Genomic DNA, 25,553 nt, shown 5'->3' with positions numbered 1-25,553 from the left:
AGGCTGCAGCCAAACAAACGGAAGGGAAAGTCGTCAACCGAAATGGTCACATCTTAATCTTCATGTAAAACCAACGGGTCTTGTCCTCACCATGGCGGAGCAACACTGCTACTCACCGCTGTTAGAGAGGGTAGTCGAGTGATCCATTTTTACAGCAAAGAAATAAGCTATGCTAACAACGAATCTTCAATTGCAGACTGTCCATTGTTTGAGGCTCACAAAAGGAAGGTACGAAGTGTGCCGAGTCTGACAGTGCCTTTGTGCAGTGCTGAGGACGGGTCACCAAGGTGGAAGCCTCTATCTCCGGATCGAGATGTCGACTTCTTTGTTGTCGCGAATCGTGGTTTAAAATCCCTACTCAGCATCATTAATAACCTAGAAAATGGCCAGTACGGGTAATACCAGTACTTACCTGCATGCTTGGACGATCAGACGACAACCGCCATGATTCCCAAACACAGAAGGTTCGTGTTTGAACACGACGAATGGGATGACACGCACTATTCCTGTGTGTTTTTCGACCAGGAGCGACGACAGTACATGCAACTCCAGTTTGCTACCGAAGCAGTTCCCAAGATCCCCGACAACCATGTGCGCCGAATTGAATCAGAAAAGAAGTTTTACGAGCACGCCAGAACCTGGCTGCCGGCCATCTGCGACAAGCTGGCTCCTGCACATCAGACTTTCGTGGCAGATACCGATGGAAACCTTGTTTCTTCGGGTAAATCCACGATACCCATCCAGCCTTCCTATGTTGATAGGAAGCACGAGGCTGTGAAGCCGACAGGACGTGGGTTTCACGGGTTTGTTTATCGAAACAAGCTCCTGGAGCTGATCCGGAGACCAGGCCAGGTAGACAGGGTGGCTTACATCAGTACTGTCGGCGAGAAGGGAGGCCCAATCAAGGAAGGCCGCGTCGTTGAGGCCGATTTCAGATATTACTGCACGAAAGATGCAAAGACAATCTCCCACTGCCTTCGCAATCTGTACGTTCTTAATCGGATTCTTACCGTCCCCAACGATCAAATCCTTGGCCGCTTTCACCATGCAGTCCTCGAAAAGAAGTCGGTGGTGGGCTACCTCACACAGGCCGCAAGGGGTCCCAACATCAATACTTTTTCAACTGCAGACAAGAAGCGACCCTTCAAATTGGCTCACCTTGAAAAACTGCTCGATGGTGTCAAGACCCTCAATTTGGTATATGGACTGGTTTCCAAGGATTTGCAAGCAAACGACATTGTGATTGACGAAGACACCGATGAGTTATGGTTCCGCTCGTTCAGCCACTGCGTCCCTATCAGCTCCCAAAATGCAATGTTCGACGTGGCTCTGGCTTACATCCTGCTGTACGAGAAGATCACGCACAATATCCAGACGCCTCCCAAAACTCTAGCTGAGGCTAGAGATTTGGTGAAAAAGTTGTCCGCCATCGACACCTGGTTCAAGTCCGACGCGGCTGAGCTCGATGCCGACGTCACAAAATATAGAAGGTTTATGAATAATTTCCTTCAGTCTAGCTATCTGGACGTGCTTTTCGAGAAGTCACAACACCCAAAAATACAAACCGGGGTAGGATCAAGCGAAATCGCAACTGAAGGGCGTGGGAATACCAGTCTAGAGAACCAGACCAGACTGTCAAGGAAACGGCCAAACGAGGGGCCGCCAGAAGATCCAAGACCGTCTAAGCGCAACAAGACAAATCAAGATGCACCCGATGTGGATGTCAACTGGGAGGAGGCCAAAGTGCCCAAGATACCTTTGTCAATCATCATTCCGGACGAGTTCACCATCAAAGTTGGCGGCGTGGAGGTGAATATCACATCCGAAAAGCTTTGGCGTCGAGGGAAGAGTGAGGGAACACAAGACAACCCGATTATAGACTGGTATCGTCCAGCCACAGATTCCCCTGCTCGCAAAGGCATAAAATACCTTCTTGCGAACGGCAAAGCAGCCCCGGAAAATGATAGGGCCGGGCGGTGGCACGAATTGTTGATCCAACAGCCCACAGAGGAAGACGAGGAGCTGGACGACTGGGATCCCTTCGCCCTCAGCAGTGACGTGGACGACGAAATACAGCAACTCTGTGCGAATGCAGCCCAGGCAATCGCTAGTGCCAAACAGAGGGTTGCCAATGCTCGGGAAGCTACCCGCAAGGCCAAAACCCAAGCTAAGCTGGCTGGAGTTCAGGTCCAAGAGATTAGAAAAGCCATCGAAAACGCACAAGCGCTCGTGGCCGATTACGTTGCTGGAAACGCGGCAAGATTGACTATCTAGTCTAGATAGACATTTTGCATGGTGTGTAAGAATGTTTGGAGACATGGAAATGGATCGCTTTATCTGTGGCGTACTTGTATAATACCTATGTATCCATCACGAAGCCAAATGAAACCGCATCGTGACAACATTAACCATACGGGGGCCGCTAGCTCTCCACCTTCCCTTGTTTGTAACCTTCGTGGGTGCTTCTCCGCAAGAAACAGAAGCGATACCATGGCGGCAACACAAAAGTACAGCATTGCCCAGTATAACCATCCGTATAGGCCTGTCTAACCAGAATTTTAATCTTCAAACGGCACCGCCCCAAGGGCCTCAGGAGCCTTGGAAGCGGCAGACGCTTGCTCTTGAGTCAGTTCAAGCCCGGCAGTGTTAGAACAGATATGACTACGCAACAAAGCTGAGCAAACAGCAAGGCCAATAGTCCTGCCCAACACTCAGATTTGTGGGACAGCCCCCATGGTGACAGCTGTAAACAGGAGCAATAGTTAGCTGAGAGTTGACAACAGAACGCCAGACAACATACGCATATCCTCTTGCTTGACCGCAAGCGGCATCATCATCAGCAACGTCCCCATGTGGAACCCGAACCCAAACCCCATCACGACCTGCAGACCATACTGGCTTGGTGGGATAGTCAAGTCCTCCCCGGTTGGCAGCCATCCAAACAACCCCACCGCCGACAACCTGGAGACTACACCCCACAAGCAGCATATACAACGGTGGCAGCCTCAGCTTGGTCAGGATGACACCCGACACGGCCGTTCCCACTGGGCGGATGGTAATGATGGCCGCCATGAAAGGGAAACCGCTGAAGAAAGGCGTTCCTGTCCGGTGCTAGTCAGCATGTCCTCGCATCGTTCAAGTGGAAAGCAAACTTTACAACAACAACCCCAATACAAACCTATTACCCGCGCCAACTTCTACGGGAACAGCGGTTCGACCCGTGCAGTCCGTTTGTCTTCGTGCTGTCGCGACGAGAGCCCTCTCTCCCAGAGCACAAAAACGACCCAACCCACCCCGGAGAGGGCAGAAGAGGTGAAGCAAGAGATGGAAGGCACCAACAGCTGGAGCATGGATTGCGATACGCCACGAGCAATGGGCAAGAGTGTAAAGATGGACAAGGCAACCATGAGATCAGGAGTTTGGTCCCCAAAAAGTCACTGAGTCGAGCGAAGATGCCCAGGTACTGTAGGTAATAAAAGCATCGTAAAATTGTCAAGAGCGTCGGGGTTTCTCTAAATAGTATACAGAAATCAAAACCCGCTTACCTTGACCATCAACTCCCAACAACCCCCCCACAGCCACTCTGCCACTTCCTTTTGATAAGCCATCGTCTTCATCTCTGCATCCATCCTCACCTCTTCATTCCCCCCAAAAGTTGGTGTCGGCTCTGGACTGGAGTCGGTGGTGGTGAGGGAGTTGATCCTACCAAGCTCCTGGAAGCTTGTAATGCCGGCTTAGTCCGATCCTCTACGGCTTCGGTCTGGTGAAGCACTCGCCGCGTTTCATTATCACGACTATTGGCCGGCCTCTCTTTTGGCGTCGCCTCAGGCGTCAACGGCTTCACTCCCGCATAATATGGTCAGGATCTGACGTACTTTAGATCACCCTCACTTGCTCTGGAGAACTTTGACGCGCCATGTCCTCCGTCAAGGCACTGGCGGGAACCATATTCTACTGATCATCACCATCCATACCCTGGCTCCTGTTCCACTATATAGACCACCCGTAGTTGGTGCTGGTCGTGCGTGCTATTAGGGGAGAACTCTTAACGGAATTCGTGTTGAATTGCCTGTTAATTACAATTTATTCGGCCAAATGCACATGACAGGAGCATACTGTATTTAGTTTTAATACGCGAACTATTTTTAGTCGCGATAATAATAACGATAAGGGAGTTAGCGCCAAAGCAGATAATACTCCTCGGGAGAGTATTATTTAGCTTAGCATTTCTAGGGGCACAAGGCATCATAACCAAGTTGGAGGGGCGGAAAGAGGGGCCGGATAGGGGGGCCGGATGGAAGGGCGCAGAAATGCAACAAATCAGCTCCTGCATTGGCCAGGGCAGACAGCTCAAGTGCCCCAGAGTCTCTTACACTGTTCACTTGTTTGGGGGCTGAGCTAAGACACCTAACTAAGAAATAATGGTTCCTAACCTGACGAATGCCCATTCCCTTCCCCTCTCTCATATCCTTCTTTCAAACCCTTCCTCCCTTCCTCCAAACCCTTCCTCCAAACCCTTCCTCCAACCCCTTCCTCCAACCCCTTCCTCCAACCCCTTCCTCCAACCCCTTCCTTCAAACTGTCCCACACTTTCCTCACACTCCAGCCTCCAAGAATCTACCTCTTTCCACGTATACCGCCCGACACGTTAATTTTTGTTTTCAACCAGTGCGGCATAACAGATGGAATGTGACTCGTAGCTCACACCCTCGGCCAGCGCGTCAGGGAGTGAATCCCAACAAATGGTTGAGAAATTTCCTACACGGCTTACGTCTTTTCAAAGGGCCCCTGCGGGGCTTAATACATCATGGCAGAACGTCAAACAGGCCGCAGATAACTCAACGGCAAAGATATTCCTGGACGAGGGCGGCTTTCGCGCTTGATTCGTGTATGTTTTAACCAAAAACTCTAAAGGCCAATAAACGCAAGTAGATAACCAACCGGTCGCTCTCCGGAGTAGATGTAAAAACCCAATTGATGACGATCTGCTGTCCGAAACTACAGGGTCCCCAAATACATTTGGCCAGACAACTCCATCTCCTGTCTTATCAAACTGCCACCAGTACGTTCTAAAAGTCGTCGAATTCGGAGCTAGTTTGGTCTCGAGACCATAGCCAATAATTCTCTCGCCTCCCCCCCTCTTGTAGGTGGTCTAAAATACTTTTCAATGACACCGACCGAGGAACAAAGAATCTAGATTCAAATGCAATGCATCTTGCTCCGCACCAAGCCGAGGTGATCTGGAACTGGACGCCAATTGAAAAGACACATGAGATGTATTGCTGATGGTGAAATATGGAAGAAATGCAAGTGGCGATGCGGAGTTTCGGGATTGTAGGGAAATAAATGGGGCGTGGTCTGGATGCCACCTGGTCTGATGATGGTCAGAAATACTCGTGTTTTTATCAGACACTGAAGCCTGGTTGAAACTCATCAGAGCTCAGTTGTACCTGTATACACAATACATCTGGTCATCGCTTCTACTGAAACGGTTTAACCCACCTGCTATTGTACTTATTGCGTTGCTGCTTTAACAAACTGACTCCGGTAACCACATCCAGTATCAACAACATCACACTATTGTGCCATCATCCTCTCTTGAAAGTATCACAATGCGAATGGATATTTGATAAGTGGATTATATGAACGGTATGTACACGCTGCGGCTCCCCGCATCAGTCAAGACTTGCCTAAATTTAGATGGCGTTGCAACTCCGGGCGGGTCAATGAGACGGTCGGATTCGCCTCCCTATAGACCAGAAGCCGAGGGAGGAGAAGAGCGCACCATACCGAGACCCACGCTACAAGACTCTGCTTGAGACTAAAGGCAGCTTCATGGGTAAGTCTGAACTAGGGATTATCGACGAGAGCAAGACTTTATGTCGGACATTGCTTGAGACAACTCAGGCGCAGCCTCAGGATTGTTTGTTTCGTTCCGATGTCTTCGAATCAACCTGTCGGATGGTCAAGGATAGAAACCAGGCAAGAGTCATCCGGGATATCGCGCCATTGATTGTTCCACCAGCGGAAATCTTTTACATATATGGTGCCGGCCACCTCAAACATCTCATCGAGAGCGTCAATGAAGGATGGAACAACTCGATTCCTCTTACCAGTACCCGTCCCCAGCCCGACTACTCTGTTGGGTTTAGACGAAATGCGTTCACCGAGAACCAGCTCGCCAAGCTGTCACCCTTCATCGACGACTTCATCGCCGGGGACCAGTCCTTCTTTATGGCCACGTGCTACATGTACTTCCCGTTCCTAACCGGCGAGGTGAAGTGCGGCGCCGCGGCGCTCGACATTGCAGACCGGCAGAACGCCCACAGCATGACCCTTGCGGTACGGGGCATCGTCGAACTCTTTCGTGCTGTCGAGCGCGAGGATGAGGTTAACCGGAAGATCCTCGCCTTCTCCGTCTCGCACAACCACCAGTCAGTACGGATCTAAGGCCACTACCCAGTACAAACCGGGAAAAATATTAAGTATTACCGGCACCCAATCCGAAAATTCGACTCACAGAGCTGGACGGCAAGGAGAAATGGACAGCGTACCAATTTATTAAGAACGTTTACGACCCATGGATGCCCAAGCATTTTGAGAATATCTGTTCTGTCATTAATCAGTTGCCGTCGGAGTTGAACTTTGATGTCCCATCACTTTCCAAAGGGACTGGGCTTTCCCAGGATTTGGGTAACTTGATGCGGTCAGATGCCACCTGCGATTCTATACCTGACGGAGCGGGGCAGCCGGTCGAGGAATTCCGAGCAGCAAGCGGCAACTTTAGGTACCTCATTTAGTGAGCCGAAGAGGAGGAAAGGACAAGTCCCGGAAGGGCCATAAGATGTTGGCACAAAATTCCTTCAACGCTTTCGTCAAGGAATTCACAAAAATAACATTCTCGTATGCCGTTGAACCGTCCCCGCAAAAACACCTGCACTTACCTGCTCGGCTACCTCCCTCGAAATGGCCAGCCGCACGCCTGCACTATCATGAACCACCTCCCACTTTTGCTCTAAGCTCGCAGGTCTGACGTTCGCTCAGCATTTACTAAACCCGATTTCTTCCGATCGATTTCCCCGATTGTCATCAAGGCAAACGCCCTACCATGAATCCGAAACGAACGTACCAAGACGAAGACCGTCTACGGAACGCATCGTACAACATTACTTCTGGCGAAGGAAGGGTTTGGAGGAAGGGTTTGGAAATAGGAAGAGGAAACTTTGTGTGGGAATCGGAGTACAGATTGCGCCATTTTGCTCGCCGACACTGGACCGACGACATGATTCAAGAAGCAATGTCCACGCTGCATCGGAGATGAAACTTGTCTCATGGGGAATCAGAACTTCCCATTGAATATTGTGAGCGGTGAGCGCCTTTACATCAATGGAGGCGTTATATTCAACCAGAACATTTTCCACCCCAACAAGAGGCTCATTGCCTTACTGGACTTTGAAAATCAGGGTTTTTCTAGGGAGTCAAAGGGCAAGCTCGTCCAGGGAAGCACCATACCCATTGGCAAAACTTCAGCGTTTTCTGCACTGAAACCTCCAGTGATGAAGAGAGTTCCATTACTGTTGTCACCCCTGATGCCTCTGCAGTTTCAGAGGGGGAAGATGATTCGACACTTGTTTCTTTAGCACTTGACCGTTGAATAGCAGGTCCGGTGTATAAACACGGGATTTAGTAGCCGTTTTTCGAAGTCTGGTTATCCGGCTGGTTGCAGAGAGTTTGGGCAAGCTGGGCACGCTCAGGTATGTAGGTCGATTGCCGGCTCAGTATATTCCTCCTCTTCTTGCCCATCGGTACCAATATCCCAGGTCGGGTAGTCTTTTCGGTAAACTTGTCGGATGGTCTTTTCCGCTGCCTCCTTAGCCGCAATCAACTTGGTGAGTTCTCCGCAAAAAAGAAGAAGGGAGGCATGGCTGCATGATTAAGAACCCCGATTGCGTGTTGCTGGTGCTGAAGCCAGGGGTAATGAGCGAGGAAAGCGCCTGATGCCAGCAAACTGATGATATTTCAACAAGCCTGGGTGGATAGCAATGTGGTTGACTAGTTGTGTGAACGAGAGTCGGGTGAACCACTGGCAACTTTGCAGAGGATGCCAACGAGAGCTCCACGTCACGCGATGCGACTGGTGCTGCTTTCGGGTTTCAAAACACCAAAGAGAAGGACGATCGGGAAGGGACGACAAAGAACTCGTTGATGTCACAGAAATCAGGATGAAGGCTCGGGGGCCACACAATTTCCTCGTTCGAGATCGCTCTCTCCTGCAGGCGAAACTGTTCTACGAAGTACCTTATGGATTTGCCATCTCCTGATTTTCTAAACATTGGTACCAATTGCACAACAGCCAAGAGTAAGAATACTCACATCAACCAATCTACGCATTTGCGACTCCCGTTTCGCTCCGGAGGATTTAATCTCAGGATCTGCTACCTAAGATCTTTCTAAACGGGGCTGCTGAAAGTCTCGCTGAGACGGGAAGCTTGGCGAGTTTGTTAGCGCATCATTTGACCGCCTGGCCACCCCATGTCGCAATCCGGTCACTGTCATCATCACTCCACCAACTGTGTCATCTTTACGCCGGGATCTCCTGCCCTCCCATACTTTGCTCCAGAGTCAATTACGCTTTCTGTTTCAGAGAGAAAAAGAAATCATTGTTTCCCACGGTGGCCTGCAGGTTGGCAGTCACGGCAGCATGGAGAGATTGACAAATATGACAAACCAGCACCGCCCCGCACCTTCCCACTGGCTGTTTTCCCCATAATGTTGACATCATCACTATCATCATGACTGTACTGCATCCTTCCGCTTTCGGCAACCCCAACCAAAAGCTTAGAGAATGGAGCAAACACTCCCTGGGGTTCTCCGCCAGAAAGGTGACTGACATGAGAGGGGGAAAAAGTATTTATTGACCTCTAATCACCCACTGCCATCTTCTTTTTACCACACACCATCCGCTCTCTGAATCAAACATCCACAATCATCTCCCAATCCAACAACTAGTCTCACAACCTCTTTCAAGAGTCTCTACTCAATACACCAAACTAAAAATGGCCAGCAACAACCCCGGAAACTTTGCCAACCGGTATGTCCTCCCCTCTAGCTCTGCCCACGACCCCGCAGCCACCACACACATGGCCAAACCCTAACTAATCTTCTTTTCTCCAGTCCCAAGGAGGAGGTGCGCGAGATTGCTTCCAAGGGTGGCAAGGCTAGCCACGGCGGAGGCGGCACTCAAGCCTCCAACGACGACTCCTCCTCTGGCAACAGCGGTACGGGCAACCAGGGCTTTGCCAGCATGGACCCCGAGAAGCAGGTATGTGTCTTGCCATTCTTTGCTACGCGTATTGCCATCAGACATGGCTGACTGCTTTTGTGCCACACAGCGTGAGATCGCTTCCAAGGGAGGCAAAGCTTCCTCCGGTAGCTTTGAGCCCGGTAGCGAGCGTGCCCGCGAGGCTGGCAGAAAGGGAGGACTCGCCAGTCATGGTGGCGATTCTGAGGAGTAGGGCGACAATTCTGATGGTCGCACTTTCATGATATGAAATGACATTTCTGATGGCGCAATTTGGCAGAGGATAATTGGGACTGTGTTTGTACAATAGGAAGCAGATAGCAACGTCGGGCTCCGGATTTGACTTCTACTTTTCATGAATATTCGCTCCGACATTGCTCATGACATGTTCTTCCAAAACAATATTATCGTCCTGGCTGTAATTTGTTCCTACATCTTGACATTGGTCAGGCAACAACTCCGCTGGGCTCAGCAACACCAGGAAATTTAGGAAGAGCCAAAATAACCACCAAAGCCAATCCCTTCATACAAAGCTGTTAAAAATCATTGGTACTCAACGTGTAAAAACTGCAATGACAAAATGTCCTCCGTGACATCAAACATCTCAGCCACACGTGGCTGGTGGTCACGCCACCCCCTGAAACCACCACCAAATCTCACCAACAAGGGTAGAGAGGCTATTCAGACATCGTGAACAGTTCAGGTAATTAAGGCAATCCCCGTAGTTTATGAAAAAGACGAAAGGCAGATAATATGGCAAGAAATAGTGATAATATATAGACTTTTCACCAATCGAGCAGGGCTACCCGTGAACTACTTCTGATGAGTACCTAGGTCGAGGTTGCCTTTTCCGTCACCACCGGCCCGCCGTCCATATCCTCGTTGACTTGAAGCATTGCCCAAAATGCTTAAGAACTAGATCCTCCACGTCTGCGCTGACCCAACAGAGCCCAGCGGTCCTCCGCTACAGACGACCGAGCCTGAGCGTTTGCTGGGGGCTGCTGAGCAAGAGGGTCGGCTCCAAACTTGACAAACACACTCGAAGGTTTCAAACGTCCGAGGAAGACCGATGCGGCCTCCGCCTGAGCGTGAAAGCAGCAGAACCTGAACTCAATCTCATGCTTGGAGTCCCGGTGCGAGGTAAGCTTGACTTCCTCCTCCTGATAGATGAAGTAGCGACTGAACAGAGCTCTGAGCTTCTTCACATCGACAAAGTCGGCAGGGCCTGAGATAATGAGAACGCGCGACTTGGTGCCCCGGGGATCGGACGGCGGTGACTTGACCTGGTTCCAGGAGACAATCGCTCGGATCCTGGTCGACCCATTGTAGAAAGAAAGACCGCCGCGGTGAATGAAGTTGTATACCGCCTCAGCCCCAGCGCGATCGAACATTATGAGCTTTGCCGCGGCCCCAGTCTGGCCCTTGTCGGCATTGGCAGGGATGATGTGGACTGACCAAACCCTCCCGAAAGGTCCATGGGGGGCGAGGGCTTTCAAGAGCTGAGCGGGGGTGACATCCGCAGGCAACCGGGTGATGAACAAGCTGGTGTTCTCATTGTCGGAAACCATGCCGCGCTGGTTCTTGGGATTGTTCATGTCGCCGCGGTAGTTGCGGGAGAACCCGCGACTCTCCCGCTCGTCCCCCAACGCTTGCTCGTCGGCCTCGTTACGGTTGGCTAAGGCCTTCATGGGGCGGAAAACTGTGGCGATACGTTCGTCGTCACTGAGCGCTATCTCATCAAAGGTAACGCGCTCGCCGGCGCGGCCAGCCCGGCTATCGGGACGGGAGCGGTTGGAGTTCATTTTGCTGAGCTGCCTGCGGAAACCGTTAGTAACTGGGTAGCTGCTACTGTTGAACGATTGATAAAATTTCAGACATCTGACTTACTTGGGATTCCTTGATTATGTTGATAACGGGAGAGTGATGGGTTGGTGTCGATGATCTTACGAGGGAGGAAGACCCAGGTAGTTTGGAACCCAGGTTGAGTTGTTCTGGGAAAGTGGAAGCAATCAAGAGTTTATTTGCGGTCAAAATCATATAGCTGTTGCGGGAGCAATCATGCCAACAGTGAATAGCGCGTTGGGAATTTGTCCGCACTTGGGAGCGAGACTAGCAGTGATATAACGCACTATAGAAGTGAATTGAAGTGTTGGCTCGTGGCTGTCGAGTGTCTTCAAGAGCAATTTAAGCAAGTCAAGAGCAGGAGGAAGGGTCTTCTGGTCCGAATTCACCACAACCATTACGCCTTGAAGCCCCGTGATGATCAGTCATCCGCAGCGAATGCCTGGCGTGCTGAGTGTCAGCCGTTACTTCGAAGTTGTTGAGTGAGTGGACCGAATTGTACTGCTGTAATGGCTGGTTACAGCCTTCCAATATTCCAACTAGCATATTCCCCAGTGATAAGATTGTATTTTTGGCAATTGCAGCAACGATGACCACCAGCGTTTAGGTCCGCGTTGTATTCCTTGTCCTGCCTTTGCCTTGGGCACATCCCAAAACAGCGAGATTCGAAAGGCTTCCACCAGGGCTCTAAAAGAGCACAATCGTCACACAGGGCAGTTGAAAACTGTGTTTGACGAAAGTCACGATGGTTCTTCATTATGCTACTATACGTAGTTGGGCACCCCTATCTCTGACTGTTTCCTTCTGTCGTTCTTGGCTGGTGACGATATGTCAAAAACAATTCATCAGGCCCCGGCTCTTCTGTCTGTATCCGCCCAAGGTCTGCCCCCTTGATGTTGATCCATGTTGGACTTTCCTGTCTCAAGCAGCTGTTTCTATTTCTCACCACCCTGCCATATTTCACCATACCCAAGGACTCTGGGCTTGCTTTCACCCCTGAGAAGAGATATGGTGAGATATCAACAGAAGACTTTCTCAAAACCATCACTTGGATGTACAGCCCTAGAATTCCTACACCAAGTATGTACCCACCAATAATAATGGCAGTCTGCAGGTCGCGCTGCCCGCTTCAGGCTGATCAAGTCGGTGGCTTTCGGCAAAACATGTTTCATTGCAACAGAAGTTGCGGCTTACACAGAAATCACGTGTCAACCACTTCCTTGAACCTGAGCCTGGTTTACCTTTATATTTTGATGTTGACAAAACACCCTCACTTCAGGAGGGATGTTGCACTAAGACACTTATGCATTCCGAGTGCTCCTTGCACATAATTTGATACTGACAATAACTGCGGCAAAGGACTTGCCATATATCCCCACTGGCTGAACTCCGACCTAGACTCCCCCATTCCAAAAATCACCTTCTGGCCGAAGTCCTTTCAGATGTAATTCCGAAACTCCGCAACGTCTCCCTTAGGACCGATGCAACATAAGAATGCGGCGGGAATGCCTCTGGAAGTAAGTGCGTCTCGATTCTTAACTTTCTGATATATTTTGGGATGTATACGAACCACGCTGCGTCAATGGCCACAGCCAACCGCCATGGGCAGCCATGACCAGCCATGACACGTCGCCAATCGTACGAGGGATGATGGCTGACGGTGTCTTTTACCTACACATTCCACACTTGCGATCTCAACCCTCACAAAGGCGGCTTCAGAACTTTGTATCGACATCTCGGTATGGGATTTCGGGATCGGTGTCTCCCGCCGCACCAGTATGCGGATGGAGCTTCCTAGCAACCAGATCTGCATTCGGGACGTCACCAGGCTTGCAATGAAAGTGGGCTTGGCATCAAAGCACAAAACTGTCAACCCTCAGACGAACTGACGAGCCCATGACGTTCATCCAGTGAGAACAGACGTGTCCAAGCGCATTTAAAGTAGTGCTATCACTGAAGTTCGTTCTCTGTTTCTAACTTTTCCTCCTCTCACTGTTTCCCGCATCAAGCTTGTTCTACTCTCGCCAGCAATCCACAATGGCCCCCGATATCCCCAAAGAGCAGAAGGCTCAGGTCATCACGGCTGATGGCGGTGCAGTCTCCCCTCAAGTCTTCTCCATTACCAGATGTTCACATGTTCACACGCTAACAAAAGGCGCCAGTGATGACGTTAAAAACCATCCCCGTCCCCACTCCGGGCCCCCAAGAAATCCTGATCCATATTCTGTACTCGGGCGTCTGCCACACCGACCTCCACGCCCTCAACAACGACTGGCCCCTGCCCCGCAAGACCCCCCTGGTGGGCGGTCACGAAGGCGCCGGCGTCGTGGTGGCCAAAGGAAGCCTGGTTGCTTCGGGCCAGGGCGTCGATGTCGGAGACTACGTGGGGATCCCCTGGCTCAACTCCACCTGCCACCATTGCACCTTTTGCATGCAAGCTCAGGAGATGCTCTGCAGCGAGGCGCAGCTCTCGGGGTACACGGTCGATGGCAGCTTCCAGCAGTACGCTGTCGCCAACGCCTCGCATGTGGCCAAGTTCCCCAAGGATAAAGGGGTTGAGTTGGACGCTGCTGCGCCCATCCTGTGTGCCGGTCTGACGGTCTACACTGGGCTCAAGCAGAGCGAGGCCCGGCCGGGGCAGTATGTGGCCATTGTGGGCGCAGGTGGTGGCTTGGGAAGTTTGGCGACACAGTACGCCAAGGCCATGGGCCTACACGTCATTGCTATTGACGGGGGTCCGGAAAAGGGGGAGAGCTGCAAGAAGTTGGGGGCCGAGGTGTATGTGGATTATTTGAAGAGCAAGGACCTGGTGGCGGATGTCAAGGCGGCCACGGCGGATGGGCTGGGACCGCATGGGGTTTTGCTGCTGGCCCCGATGGAGAAGCCGTTTCAACAGGCGACCGGGTATGTGAGATCTCATGGGACGGTGGTTTGTATTGGCATGCCAGCGGGTGCCAAGGTGAGCATGCCGGTGTTCGACACCGTGGTGAGGATGGTGCAGGTGAAGGGGTCTTATGTTGGGAACAGACAGGATATGGTGGAGGCGATAGACTTCTTCCTCCGTGGGCTGGTGAGGGCACCGGTCAAAGTGGTGGGTATGAGTGAGCTCGGTGGTGTGTTTGATGCCATGAGGGAGAACAAAGTGGTGGGAAGGTATGTGCTGGATACCAGTCGGTAAGCCGGAGGTAATGAGGTCTCTCACAAACGCGTGGAGTGTCACAAGTTTCAATAAAACGCAGTTCGGTGGAGACTCAATGCTGGCCTTTGAATTCTGTGTGCGTCGCCTCTGGGGAAAAGGGAGACTTGTGTAAGGCTGTAATACAGTAATGCGTGGAGATGGGAGGACAAGGTTAAATATGAAGTATCTCAGTTACAGCTCAGACGTTGCCCTTTATGACCTTACAACAACAACCACGTGTTCCTGCTTATATCTTCAACTGTCCCTTGGGCGTGCACGCCAACCACCCTGTTGATAAATGACAACATCTTTGGGGATCCAGCATTGCCACCCTGCTGAACATTTGTGAGGCCAGCACCGACCCCAGCAAAACTTTTCAAACATGCCTATAGGGGCATGTATGGAGGTGAAGCGTGGACCGTGCTGGTCCACTCTAGCATCTCTCCTACACAAAATCCCAACTTTATTCCCCGCCCTCAAGCGGCCCCCATTTCCAAGCAGAAACCTCACGACCACCACAATCTCCCCCACAGCGACCTCGACCTCGACCGCGTCCTGTCCGGGGCCGGTAGTTTGTACGAGGCGCCGTTGTCGTCTTCGTCTTCGTCTTCGGATGAGGATGAGGATGAGGATGAGCTGGAGTAGCTGTTTCGGTCATGGTTTTGGGCTGAAGATTGAGGCTCTGGGGCTGGGGAGGGGGATGGAGAGGGCGAGATGGTGATGACTTTGAGGTTTGGGTCTTGCAGTTGTAGGGAACGCTGGCGGTTGAGGGTTGGGCTGGCGGGTGGGATGGTGGTGCTTGTCCTTCGAGCGGTGGCCGGAAGATGCCGGGTGGGGGTGCTGCTGATTGGGGGGCTGACGAGGCTGTTGTTCTCGATGGTATTTTTGAGAGGCGGTGGGCTGGGAAGGAGGGGCGTCTTGACTTGGGGATTTGAAGAGGCGGGAGACTGGTGGGTGTTCGGACTTGTGGGTGCGGGATGATTTGCCTTGGACTTTCCAGTGCCACCCGTACGCTCTTGGTCCTGTATTGGGTTTGACAGCAGCGTGGGAGGAACAGGAACCCCTAGTGTGTCGATTTCCCAAGGTAAGTGCTGTGCTTTGCGTGTCTCAGGTGACTTTGAGCCAACGACAGGAGCAGCACTTCCGCACCTAGGCTTCAGTATTGATGATGGTATCACAGGCCGAGGGTTGCGCCTGAGCGGTACAGGCAACGGCGGTACAGACCTTCCCTCAAGACCAGGTGGGTTAATCTTGTCCGGAACCTTGGTCGTGGAATTCAAGTTGGTTGGCACGGGACCTGGGTGCAAGATTGTTTCGACATATTCTATTTCTCTCGCGTTTAGTGGACTGGTTTGTGGCTTTTTAGGGGTTTGATATATGAATCTTCTCCGTGAAAGAGTGGGAATATGTCCAGAGGCAGTGTGAGATGGTTGGTGTGAGGTAGTGAGTATGTCGGGTGAGTTTGACCTCAGTTTTGAAGTCGTGGCGGCAGTACTAGATGGTTGAAGAGTCGTGAGTATGTCGGGGGAGTCTGACCTCGATGTTTTCGAGGTTGTCTTCGGTTTCATATTGGCGGCAGTTCTGAGAATCGACCTAAGCTTAGGCCCCGTTGGGGCATTCATGGTCTTTGTAGTAAGCGTAGCTTGTGTCTTTTGCCTTTTGGGTATTTGGTATTCGCCATCGGAGGAAGACGCTATGGACACATTCGAAGAGGAGACTGATTCCGTGTATCCCGATTGAGCTTTTGTCCTCTATAGTAAAATTGTTAGTATTGACTGTTGATCGTTGGGCTTCATTTTGTTCACCTACATCCCTTGCTTCCTTTGCCGCTCTCCTTGTTTTCGAATTGGGCGTTTTGGAGTGATCTGGTGACGTGCTCTTTCTTTTCTGATTCTTCTGGCGAGAACCAGCTTTTCTGCCTCGACGTCTTGGTACGGGTGGCGTTGAGCTCTCTGCTTCTACTGCGCTTTCATCTTGTCGATTTTTGGAAGAGCCTCTCCGTGTTTTGGAGGGACCCCTTGTAATCCGTTTTGATATTCTTTCCGGCGTTCCTCTCGTTCTAGAAGACACCCTCTGAGCCTTTGTGGCTCGTGTGGAAATGCCTCCCCTTGAGCGACTTCGAGAGGTGCTCCGTCTCGCCGCGCTGTTTCCTCTTCCTCTTCCGTCATCATCGCCATCTTGTACCCTGAAAGTTGTCAGTCGAATGTGTAAAAGTCCCTGTGGCTCCACCGCCGAGTCAAAGCACGACCCTATCGCATCACCCTCTGTGATCAGGATATCACCATGCGTCAAATCAGCAGTCAAATATGTCGGGATCTCATTGCGAGGCCGTGATTGACCATCAGAACTGTCCAGTATCTCCTGTCTCTGCTTTTCGTATTCACCGCGCGACATTTTTCTTCCCTTGAGTTGTTGTAGAGCCTCGAAGTGCTTCGTCTCTGGGAACGGGGAGCCATCTAGCACCCGTCCTGCCTGAGTGTGGCTCCAGTAATCAGGGCTGTATCGCCATCTCATTCTCACCGGGCTTCCCAAGCACAGGGTTGCCGTCACGGCTCCGGCTTTGTTATATCCAGCAGGCTTGAAATATTCCTTTTGTTCACCGCCCACGTACGCGGTGACTGTCAACAACCAGGGGTCCTGGGTCTTTTCTGTACGCTTCACCGTTGTATCCTGTATATCCTCCTCCAACAGCTCTGTGAGTATTTCAAGCACCGTTTGAACAGACGCGGGTGCATTTTCCAAAGGCACCACCGGATAAAATGCACTCGGGTCCCCTTTCTCTCCAAAGGTGATCTCGTATCTGTTGATCCTGGTGCCTGTGAATCTATTCGACGCTGTATGGCGCTGGAGATCAAGGCGGCTTCCGTGATTGGCCTCCCAGATGATACTGTTGAATAGATCGTCGAATATCGTGCCTGGGGTAGCTGTACGGGGGGGTCGGGACTTGAGGAGCTTGATCACGCTTCCACCGGGCATTGCATGCTTAAACTCAATGAAAGTAATCCCGTGGCTGATGAATTCCCGCTCAAGGTTTCGGGGATCGTGGAGGCTGTGAAATGGATGTCTGGCTTGAGTGAAACCTCTTGATCGTTCTTTCAAGAGGTTTTGGAGTTCTGGTATATCGACAGTCAGAGAGACGGCATGACCGCACCCGTATGGTCCTTCACAGATCCACGAGGCCCAGTGGAATCGCGAAACACATTTCCTGCATTTAGGGCAGACTGACCCCTTTCGCATGTCAGTTGGCTGTGTTGGGCATCTGAGTCGGTTGGATCCGAAGTCAAGGCCTGCCTCGCTGGTTGATGCTACCCTCTCAAGCAGCCAATGCGTGGAGAATAAAACATCCTCGGACAAGACCTCCCCGTTTTCTGCCGTTGAGAATTTCTCACATCGTGGGTTGGCGCACACCCAGACTTTGTATCTTTTCGGTGATAGTTCTCCACATTCTTCGCAAACTCTGCTGCGTGTGGGTTTTCGGTCGCTGATAATTTGCACCTGACGTTGCTTTTGATCTTGATAGCGAGCCGAGGCGATATTGTTGGCCTTCCACCACGGTGGTTGAAGGAACTGCCGTCTCTGGTACCGGGCCATCGTCACTGTGGCATCTCCACCTTCTTGATACTCATGCCAGAGATCGGTTAGAACATATTCTCCGAGCACCGCGTATCTGCATGGCTTGGCGGGTGCTATTCGGAGGTGTAGATTGTCGGAATTGGATCCTTGAAAATAGAGAATTTGCAGCTTAGCTTTACGGTGCATCAACAAAGTTGGGTCGTGAAGGGTTAGATTGGCATTTACCAAGAATCAGCCCAACAGGACTCTGCTCATCTTTGGCTCTTTGTGCCGCCTCCAGCCTGGATGTGGAGTGTCGCATGTAGCCAGAATTGATAATATCACCGCCGGCATCGAGTTTTATGATGACGATATCGTCGTCAAAGTAGCTGTGTTCCCCCTCGCGGCCATCAAGCAATGCCCCACGTATTATCCTGTTATGTTGATAGATCCCCTGTTGCGCTTGCCTAAAGAAAGGAAGACTTTCAATCAGATCCGTCCTGTTTGCTGCCCATGCTGGCGCTAGACCTCTAGGGTCAACCGTGGTTTGGCCATCATCATGATTGGGACTATTATTAGCATTGCGAGTGTCCTCTTTTGGTGGCATGATGAGCAACAATACATCTATCTTGGGGGGGTCCGAGAAAAGACGGTGAAGGCCGAACAACCACCAAAACAGGTTGAATATGAACATTTTGGCAGCAAACACGATTCGGGTTGAAAGAGCTTGACCGGAAGCTCAGAACAAAGAAACGACATTTCTTGCCGCATTCACCACAAGACTCTTCCCCTTTCCGGGACCCACTGGCTAGTACCTGATTCCGCTAGATTCTCCTCGCACACAGGAAGCAATTAAATAGTGTTTTGTCTGTGTCAAAACCCTCGGGCGCACAATGGCCTTGCTTGCTGGAGTTGATCTGGGCACTGGGTAGAATATGACGAGGCATCGACGATATCGCAAAATGGATGCGCAATAGGGTCTCCCGCCACGGGTTCTGCAAGTGGATGCAGATGACTGGCTGCAGGTTGTATGGAGATCGCGGCGATGATGATTGGGCGCGCCGTATCTGGGTGATGGACTGGAGTTGGATCGAGACTCGGGGATTATCTTGACCCTGGCCATCCTTCAATGTCACCCAGCTGCTAGATTACGGGGGAGGAGGGCAGAGGTGGGCGCTGTCACTCGCACCACTTGGACCAACCACAAAGCTGGCTGCTGTGTTCGATTGGGAGGGGCGTTATCCTTTTCATCAAGTGCAACACAGGGCACATTGAATGGATCCCCTCCACCTCCTCGCAAAATTCACGAGAGTAGTTGTCCTGTATGTCCCGTAACAAAGTGACGATATAGTGTGACCAAATGCCGGCAGGCAGCAGCATAAGTTGAGACAAGAGGGGGCTGTCGACGGAGTCCTTTCCGATTCGAAGCAGCAACGCTGGGCTGGAAGCTAGAGAGCTGGTAGCTGCAGCTTGGAGAGAATTTGGCGGCGGCATGTCAGTTTACCTGTTCATGTTTGCTTTTCCACCCCCACCTGTCCCGGTCGCCCGCTACGCTACGACCCACCGACTGCATCCATCCGCGAGGCAATATGTACCCCATTTCAGACCAGATCACCCACCTGGGCCAACCCATCAAATTTACAATGATGTGAACGGACAAGAAAAAAGAAAGAGAAACTGAGTAGGCACCGCCGATTGACATGCCGACCGCTCAGTCCGATTGGACTGCACCTCCGACTTTGCTGTGGCATGTTTCTGAACTATCAACACCAGCCGCATAACCCTCTGCCACTCAGCGGTTTTGTGTCTCGTGGCGTACCCCTCATCTGCCGAACCTGTCCCTCCATGATGCAGTGCAGATGCGAGGGGGTGTAGGGACGACACCCATCAGCATAAAAAAAGACACTACCCCCTAGCTGGCTGCTCTCTTGCTACCCATCATCACCGCTTCGGATCCATCTTCTTGAAAACCCAAATACTCATCTGCAACAGCCTCAAGCTTACGATCCCTCCATCAATCAATCATGGGTTCAATCCCAACAGTGCCCGACATCACATCAGTGCACATCGTTTTTCAACGACATGCCGAATCGGTTGCCGAGGTACCGACGAATCTCGACTACCCGCCACTAGAGAGTCTGGAGGACCTGGAACACATCGTCGAGAAGAGGAGAGAGACCGTGAGGACGAGTTTCTTCTTGCCGGATGGCTTGACGAACGCGGGGGCGCAGACCTGCCTGGATTACAACAAGGATGTGCCCGGGAAGCTAGACAATGTTTACTTGTTGGTCTCGTCGCCATGCACAAGGGCGATAGAGACCATTCAAGGTCTCTGCCCATCCTTCCAGCTCGTGGGCCCCTTCCATGCCCCTCAGGGCGAACCCCCTATGAACCCCAGGGTGCCAGAGCTTGAGAAGAGCATCTACGTCCATCCCGGCCTTATGGAAGCGTCGACAAGACCATCGGACATACCTGGAATACCGACTGTTCGCGAGAACGCCCCTTCGCGACAGTCGGTAACATTTTTGAGACTCAAGGGCGGCACGGATGAAGATGCTCTTACCATTCTCAATGAGCAGGAGGTGGATATTACCCGGATGGTTTGGCCAGAGGGTGTCGAGAACAGATGGCAGACGGATGAAGATCGGACCTGTGCTGTTACCGACATCCCGGATCTTGCCAGCATTGACCAGGCAGTGAAGGAGGCTCGGATCTGGCTCCGGGAGTGGGCCACCAAAGTCCTGTCGGTTCATCAAGCACAAGGGAGGCATGACACCCCACGGATTGTAGTGTGCACTCACGGCGGCATACTCAACTTTGTCACCCAGGAGTGGCGAACTCAACTGGAGCAAAGGCCTTCAGATGGGAAGTGGGAGCTTCGATCTCCCACAGTGCTCGACCACCTCGACGCAACGGTATGGACCTTCGAGTCGGCAACGGATGAGGAGGCGATGTTGAAGGAGTTGCCCCAGTCCGAGGCAAGATACTATGCCCGCACACTCGGTCAATACTACCACCATCTTGGCGACGACCCCAGCCAACTTTACTTGGATGTGGATGGATCAGTTGTCGACCAAAGGGCTCTCCAATTCGAAGAGATCCAGGAAATATCGGCAGAGGTGCGCGATTTTGGAGAGAGGTGGTGGACGACGTTGAGGATTCTCGCCAACTGGACGGGACTTGAAAACAGTCAAGCTGAGGAAGACTCACTAGAGTGGGTTTAATCATAATACGGGGGGGTCATCATGTCGTGATATTTTGGTGGTGGAAGACTACAGAATGAGCGTCTTTTTTTTCTGGGCTGGCAACTTTGATTTAAAGGTACTTGGTCATATCCCCTTCGCGTCCCAAATCTACCTACCTACTTAATGTTTCTATGTCGTGGTCAAGATCTACTGGGCCAGATTGTACTATCGCCAGCACCCCTATTTGACCCCTTTCCCAAGCTCCACAGCCATTAAGTTGACTAGGTGACAAACGGGCGGATCAGGCAGGGCATTGATGATGTATCCACCACAATGTGGATTTTCTGGCTATGAAATATGAGCAAAAGATAAAAGTATTAAAAGTTTGGACGAGCTGGGAATCGAACCCAGGACCTTTCGCATACAATGAAGCATGCTAAGCGAACGCTCTACCAACTGAGCCACACGCCCTCTATGATTGGATGGTTCGTCTAAGCGGTAGATCACAAGGTAATGGCGGTGTGATGTGTTGCATAGAAGAAACCCTAACACCACCAGTCCGGAAGATGACCAAGTTCCACCGATAAGTTGCTTTCTGCAAATAATTTTTTGTGAGACTTGCATCGCAGCAAGCGGTGGTTGCTATCCGAAACATATCTGCCGAGCTTGGCTTCTCGCAGACCATGGCTTTTCCACTCCACTGGCCAGCCTGCATGAAACACGGTTCGCAGATGGCCAGTGGCAGCGGTCCACCGAAAGATCGGAGCTGATCCCGTGGGGAGAAAAAGGAGTGTTGAATTTGAATATCTTGACTTGAGCCGTTACCGAGCGTGCTGGCTTACTTTCTGGCTTGGCCACTCCAAAGTCGGTATCTCCAGGCAAGAGATGAGGCTTCGTAAGTTACAAAGCGTCTGCGAATGCCCCATGATTAATATCGAATAATTATCGTCCGGCAAGAGGACCACAACTTCTTCCCTTCAGAAGATTTCAATTGTTGAGCAGCGAGCTTTTCCTGTGTTTTCTGCGGTGCGAGGCGGCCACAAACCAACTCAAAAGAGCCCACTTCAGTCCACATACAGTTCCCGTCAACCATCAAAACAGGTATCTGTCTACCTGCCAACAAAATTGCCCCTAAAACCTTCCCGACTGCCCAGACCTGAGACCCTATCCGTCTCGTTAGCCGCCCAATAGTTTTACATTGCGTGGAAGCCGCCAACCATATCAAAGCCTGGTTTCAATCGTCCTACCGCTCAGGCCCAAGTACCATTGGCTGACGGTGAGCTACATCAACCGGACCGCAGAGTGAAAATTACGTGTCAGTCTTTGGGTATCAATATGCCGAACCGATGGGGTGCACAACTGCTTCTTTGTGTCTTACATTCTGAGTTCGGGACTGGCGCAGGAAATGTCGAAGAGCAAATCGATTGCGTCAGGGAAATGTCACCTGTCAACTTTGGCCGACGGCTGATATCAACCAATCATCGGATTTGAATTATCCGGACGATGGTGGTGGTGCAGTTCCGGGGCTGAGAGAATCAAGAGCCCAGCCCGTTTTACTCTGGTCATAAGTCATAATTATCGAACAATGGTCGAGTTACGTAAGGTTCCAACTATAGAGCTTTCTTTCAGGTGGCGCCGTATCCGTTATAGGAATGAATACCAGGTAGCTTTGAGATACTAGGTAATCTCAGCCCTCCCTGAAGGTAATAACGAATCAGAAGGCGGAGAACTCAGCCGAATGGCAAGAACGATGAACCAAAGCCTCGGGTTTACGTCTTTACGTCTGCAGGCCTCACCACCATCTTTTCGGCTCACGGCCAGCCGAAAGGAAAAGGCACGATACCTGAGCCACCTGTTTTCCAAGTCGCGCAGTGTCATACACAATCAGCCATTACATTTTCTCCTCGGATCTTACTGGCACCAGTTGACACCCTCATTCCACTCACTTCACCCAACTAAAGAATTCTCGCTGTTTGTTCAGAGATCAATGCACTAACGACATGCTCAGCCAACATCAGAATAAGTTAAGCCATTGTGATAGAGATGATGTACTTCAGCTGTGGCCAAATAACCTTATTTGTCAAAGACAGACTCACAATAGGTAATGAGCCAAATACGAGTTCAGGTCCTGCCATCTCTTCTCCACCACCGGAGCACTGCCTTCAACCTGCTTTGTTCACAAGACCCGAAATGAACAAGCCACACAGCGAGAGCCGACAGTTCATCCAGCGTTTCTGTATAAGCTAGCAGGTAGGGCCCGAGGAACGCCGAAAGCAGATGATTTGGGCGTCGTATCATGGCCAGGTATCCAATTTTGTTGTCAAGTATCCAAAAGTGTCATGACTTCAGCCCTAGGCTCATTATGGCAGTGTAAACGAACAACGATGAGATTCTTTTCTTATTACTCAGGTCGATTGCCGTCATGTGAGATGAGGCCAAACAATATTTGGAAGTCTCTCTCAGTCTATAAAGAGTCTCTGAACTCGACGGAACCCCATCCCTCCCTCACTCATACAAACCTCTCGACCTCGAAAGTTAGCAACCAGCCTGGCGCCTCAAGATGCTTCACAACAAGATCTTGCTCGCCCTCTTCATGGGAGGGGCCAGCTGTACCCGTATCTATGTGAACACGACAACTACCACCCATGTTACCGCCACAAACAACCCTACCCCTCGACCAAGCTACCCTGTGTGCCGCAATGGTACCCATTGTGGTGGAGTCTGTGGTGATGGGTAAGTGCTTGAAATTTGATCCTTCGGACTTGAACATGACTAACCCTTCACCTTGTGCAGGATGGTCCAGTTGCCCTATGAGCAGTGCGATCTCGGCCCAGAGCTCAACGGAGCACCCAACTCTGGCTGCTCCAAGGACTGCAAGAAGGTTCCCTGCTGCGGTGATGGGATTGTGGCATTCCCCGAGGAATGCGATTTGGGCCATCGCAATGGGGAGCTCAACTCCGGTTGCTCCAAAGATTGCAAGAAGGTCTCTTGTTGTGGTGATGGACATGTCGACTGGCCCGAGGAGTGCGATCTTGGATCTCTCAATGGTGAGCTCAATTCGGGCTGCACCGACGTCTGCAAAAAGGCCCCTGTCTGCGGCAACGGGTACATCGATCCTGGCGAGGAGTGTGATGCCGGGCCAAGAAACGGAGCCTACAACAGCGGCTGTTCAGATTACTGCACCGTCTGTGACTACTGCGGTGATGGCATTCTGGATGCTCCTGAAGAGGAGTGTGACCTTGGTTGGAAATTCAACGGTGCCCCTGGGTCCAAGTGCTCTGCCAACTGCACCAAGGTTGATGTACCCTGCCCACCGACATGTGGCAATGGCGTCGTCGACCCAGGAGAGCAATGCGATTACGGCTCGTTCAATGGTAGCCCTGGCTGCAAGTGCACAACCAACTGCACTTGGGTCAAGGGGCCCGTCTGTGGCAACGGCATCACCGAGAATCCCGAGGAGTGTGATGACGGTGATCTCAACGGTACTCCCTCATCCAAGTGCACCAGCACCTGCACGTTCAAAGAGCCCTGCTACCCTCCGAATCCATCAGTCTGCGGAAACGGCATTGTTGAGCACCCGGAAGAGTGCGACGACGGCTACCTCAACGGCACCCCCAACTCCAACTGCACAAAGACCTGCACCAAGATAACTCGCTGCACGTCCTCTTGCCCAAAGCCAACGTGCGGCGACGGTCGCATTGACTACCCCCTGGGAGAGGAGTGCGACGATGGCGAGACCAACAACGGAAAAGATTACTCCTCCTGCACGGCTGACTGCAAGCGCAAGAGCAAGCCCAGCACGTGTGCTACCTGCAACCCAAACCCATTCTTCAACAGGTGCACCATCACAACGTCTTGCATCTCTACTCCGTTTGGGCTGGAGAAGAATTACTGTGCTTGCCGGGCTGGGTACAGAGCTTCTGGCCTGGCGGCTACCGATCCGAGACAGTTTAGACTTCCTGGGTTCGTGGGACAGGAATACAGGGTGTTTGTTGCGCCGGGGGTGGAGTGTGATCAGCTTTGTGATAGCCCTCATCCGGGACCGGATAGTTGCAGAGAGGTTCCTGTGAGGGCTGATTGTGCGTAGATTTCTGGGGATGGTTAAGAGTGTAGTGAGTGCGATGAAGCACCGGGGGGTGAGAGACGGGAGTGAGGAGGTTCCGTTACCTACCTAGATACTTTGGACTTTCTTGCGTTGTTTCAGTTTTGCTTTCGTTTGGATAGAAGATGGTATTTCTTTGATGAGTTTGTTTGTTAGTCTCTTAGCTCTGAATTTACTTAACCTTGACTCTGATATATTTGACTCTGATATATATCAGCTGCTGCTACTGGCGCCTTCCAGATTTGCGCCTTTGCTATTTCTCCGAAGGAGCTCTACTACCCAGTCGCTAGACTCTTATTCTCCATTGGGCTTGAAGTCTTCGGTCAGATTCTGTAAATGTCGATGAACGTTTTGCAGTGCCCTGCTGTTTTTCTGAAGCTGAGGACTCAAAGC

At 51.4% G+C, this 25,553-nt stretch overlaps 9 protein-coding genes and 1 non-coding gene across 10 annotated transcripts; 6 read left to right on the top strand and 4 right to left on the bottom strand.

The window, feature by feature from the left end:
- The first annotated feature begins 400 nt into the window (after nucleotides 1–400).
- Nucleotides 401–2,360, top strand: QC761_122400 (uncharacterized protein). Its single transcript, XM_062875499.1, has 2 exons — nucleotides 401–790; nucleotides 848–2,360. Exons 1-2 carry the CDS (start codon nucleotides 445–447, stop codon nucleotides 2,272–2,274), a joined length of 1,773 nt encoding a protein of 590 aa, XP_062736062.1. The 5' UTR covers nucleotides 401–444; the 3' UTR covers nucleotides 2,275–2,360.
- Nucleotides 2,361–2,762: 402 nt separating this feature from the next.
- Nucleotides 2,763–3,629, bottom strand: QC761_122390 (uncharacterized protein; the record flags this gene model as incomplete). Its single annotated transcript, XM_062875498.1, has 2 exons — nucleotides 2,763–2,947; nucleotides 3,569–3,629. The coding sequence occupies 2 exons, from the start codon at nucleotides 3,627–3,629 to the stop codon at nucleotides 2,763–2,765; spliced, it is 246 nt and encodes an 81-aa protein (XP_062736061.1).
- Nucleotides 3,630–5,835: 2,206 nt separating this feature from the next.
- QC761_0025640 (uncharacterized protein) lies at nucleotides 5,836–6,450 on the top strand (the record flags this gene model as incomplete). Its single annotated transcript, XM_062872165.1, has 1 exon — nucleotides 5,836–6,450. One exon carries the CDS (start codon nucleotides 5,836–5,838, stop codon nucleotides 6,448–6,450), a length of 615 nt encoding a protein of 204 aa, XP_062736060.1.
- Nucleotides 6,451–8,277: 1,827 nt separating this feature from the next.
- QC761_122370 (uncharacterized protein) lies at nucleotides 8,278–9,654 on the top strand. The gene is made up of 3 exons (XM_062875497.1): nucleotides 8,278–9,091; nucleotides 9,175–9,322; nucleotides 9,393–9,654. The coding sequence occupies exons 1-3, from the start codon at nucleotides 9,057–9,059 to the stop codon at nucleotides 9,513–9,515; spliced, it is 306 nt and encodes a 101-aa protein (XP_062736059.1). The 5' UTR covers nucleotides 8,278–9,056; the 3' UTR covers nucleotides 9,516–9,654.
- Nucleotides 9,655–10,209: 555 nt separating this feature from the next.
- QC761_122360 (uncharacterized protein) lies at nucleotides 10,210–11,448 on the bottom strand (the record flags this gene model as incomplete). The annotated part of the gene is made up of 2 exons (XM_062875496.1): nucleotides 11,189–11,448; nucleotides 10,210–11,112 (listed from the first exon to the last, which is right to left on the bottom strand). The coding sequence occupies exons 1-2, from the start codon at nucleotides 11,336–11,338 to the stop codon at nucleotides 10,210–10,212; spliced, it is 1,053 nt and encodes a 350-aa protein (XP_062736058.1). The 5' UTR covers nucleotides 11,339–11,448.
- Nucleotides 11,449–12,952: 1,504 nt separating this feature from the next.
- Nucleotides 12,953–14,578, top strand: ADH1_1 (alcohol dehydrogenase). The gene is made up of 2 exons (XM_062875495.1): nucleotides 12,953–13,235; nucleotides 13,306–14,578. The coding sequence occupies exons 1-2, from the start codon at nucleotides 13,181–13,183 to the stop codon at nucleotides 14,319–14,321; spliced, it is 1,071 nt and encodes a 356-aa protein (XP_062736057.1). The 5' UTR covers nucleotides 12,953–13,180; the 3' UTR covers nucleotides 14,322–14,578.
- On the bottom strand, nucleotides 14,403–19,032 carry QC761_122340 (uncharacterized protein). Its single transcript, XM_062875494.1, has 3 exons — nucleotides 18,120–19,032; nucleotides 16,131–18,040; nucleotides 14,403–16,072 (listed from the first exon to the last, which is right to left on the bottom strand). The coding sequence occupies exons 1-3, from the start codon at nucleotides 18,565–18,567 to the stop codon at nucleotides 14,828–14,830; spliced, it is 3,603 nt and encodes a 1,200-aa protein (XP_062736056.1). The 5' UTR covers nucleotides 18,568–19,032; the 3' UTR covers nucleotides 14,403–14,827.
- An 865-nt stretch (nucleotides 19,033–19,897) lies between these two features.
- Nucleotides 19,898–21,097, top strand: QC761_122330 (uncharacterized protein; the record flags this gene model as incomplete). Its single annotated transcript, XM_062875493.1, has 1 exon — nucleotides 19,898–21,097. One exon carries the CDS (start codon nucleotides 19,898–19,900, stop codon nucleotides 21,095–21,097), a length of 1,200 nt encoding a protein of 399 aa, XP_062736055.1.
- Nucleotides 21,098–21,444: 347 nt separating this feature from the next.
- On the bottom strand, nucleotides 21,445–21,529 carry QC761_0025580. The gene has a single exon. It is a non-coding gene; the product is annotated as a tRNA-Ala (tRNA).
- Nucleotides 21,530–22,912: 1,383 nt separating this feature from the next.
- QC761_122320 (uncharacterized protein) lies at nucleotides 22,913–25,354 on the top strand. The gene is made up of 2 exons (XM_062875492.1): nucleotides 22,913–23,791; nucleotides 23,852–25,354. Exons 1-2 carry the CDS (start codon nucleotides 23,619–23,621, stop codon nucleotides 25,143–25,145), a joined length of 1,467 nt encoding a protein of 488 aa, XP_062736054.1. The 5' UTR covers nucleotides 22,913–23,618; the 3' UTR covers nucleotides 25,146–25,354.
- Nucleotides 25,355–25,553: the final 199 nt, after the last annotated feature.

This window comes from Podospora bellae-mahoneyi (genome assembly GCF_035222275.1).
Source record: "Podospora bellae-mahoneyi strain CBS 112042 chromosome 1 map unlocalized CBS112042p_1.2, whole genome shotgun sequence".
Lineage (NCBI taxonomy): Eukaryota > Fungi > Ascomycota > Sordariomycetes > Sordariales > Podosporaceae > Podospora > Podospora bellae-mahoneyi.
Note: the sequence above shows the minus strand (reverse complement) of the source record. Positions and strands in the feature narration are given on the sequence as shown.

What these genes read in the sequence shown, in the direction of transcription:
- QC761_122320 (XM_062875492.1), top strand. Translation starts at nt 23,619, where the DNA reads ATGCTTCACAACAAGATCTTGCTCGCCCTCTTCATGGGAGGGGCCAGC. An exon ending in GGTGGAGTCTGTGGTGATGG is followed by an intron (nt 23,792 to 23,851) that starts GTAAGTGCTTGA and finishes CACCTTGTGCAG; the next exon opens with GATGGTCCAGTTGCCCTATG.
- ADH1_1 (XM_062875495.1), top strand. Translation starts at nt 13,181, where the DNA reads ATGGCCCCCGATATCCCCAAAGAGCAGAAGGCTCAGGTCATCACGGCT. An exon ending in GGTCATCACGGCTGATGGCG is followed by an intron (nt 13,236 to 13,305) that starts GTGCAGTCTCCC and finishes AAAAGGCGCCAG; the next exon opens with TGATGACGTTAAAAACCATC.
- QC761_122370 (XM_062875497.1), top strand. Translation starts at nt 9,057, where the DNA reads ATGGCCAGCAACAACCCCGGAAACTTTGCCAACCG. An exon ending in CCCGGAAACTTTGCCAACCG is followed by an intron (nt 9,092 to 9,174) that starts GTATGTCCTCCC and finishes TCTTTTCTCCAG; the next exon opens with TCCCAAGGAGGAGGTGCGCG. An exon ending in GCATGGACCCCGAGAAGCAG is followed by an intron (nt 9,323 to 9,392) that starts GTATGTGTCTTG and finishes TGTGCCACACAG; the next exon opens with CGTGAGATCGCTTCCAAGGG.
- QC761_122340 (XM_062875494.1), bottom strand. Translation starts at nt 18,567, where the DNA reads ATGTTCATATTCAACCTGTTTTGGTGGTTGTTCGGCCTTCACCGTCTT. An exon ending in TCCTGTTGGGCTGATTCTTG is followed by an intron (nt 18,041 to 18,119) that starts GTAAATGCCAAT and finishes TCTATTTTCAAG; the next exon opens with GATCCAATTCCGACAATCTA. An exon ending in CGGCAAAGGAAGCAAGGGAT is followed by an intron (nt 16,073 to 16,130) that starts GTAGGTGAACAA and finishes ATTTTACTATAG; the next exon opens with AGGACAAAAGCTCAATCGGG.
- QC761_122400 (XM_062875499.1), top strand. Translation starts at nt 445, where the DNA reads ATGATTCCCAAACACAGAAGGTTCGTGTTTGAACACGACGAATGGGAT. An exon ending in GGCTGTGAAGCCGACAGGAC is followed by an intron (nt 791 to 847) that starts GTGGGTTTCACG and finishes TCCGGAGACCAG; the next exon opens with GCCAGGTAGACAGGGTGGCT.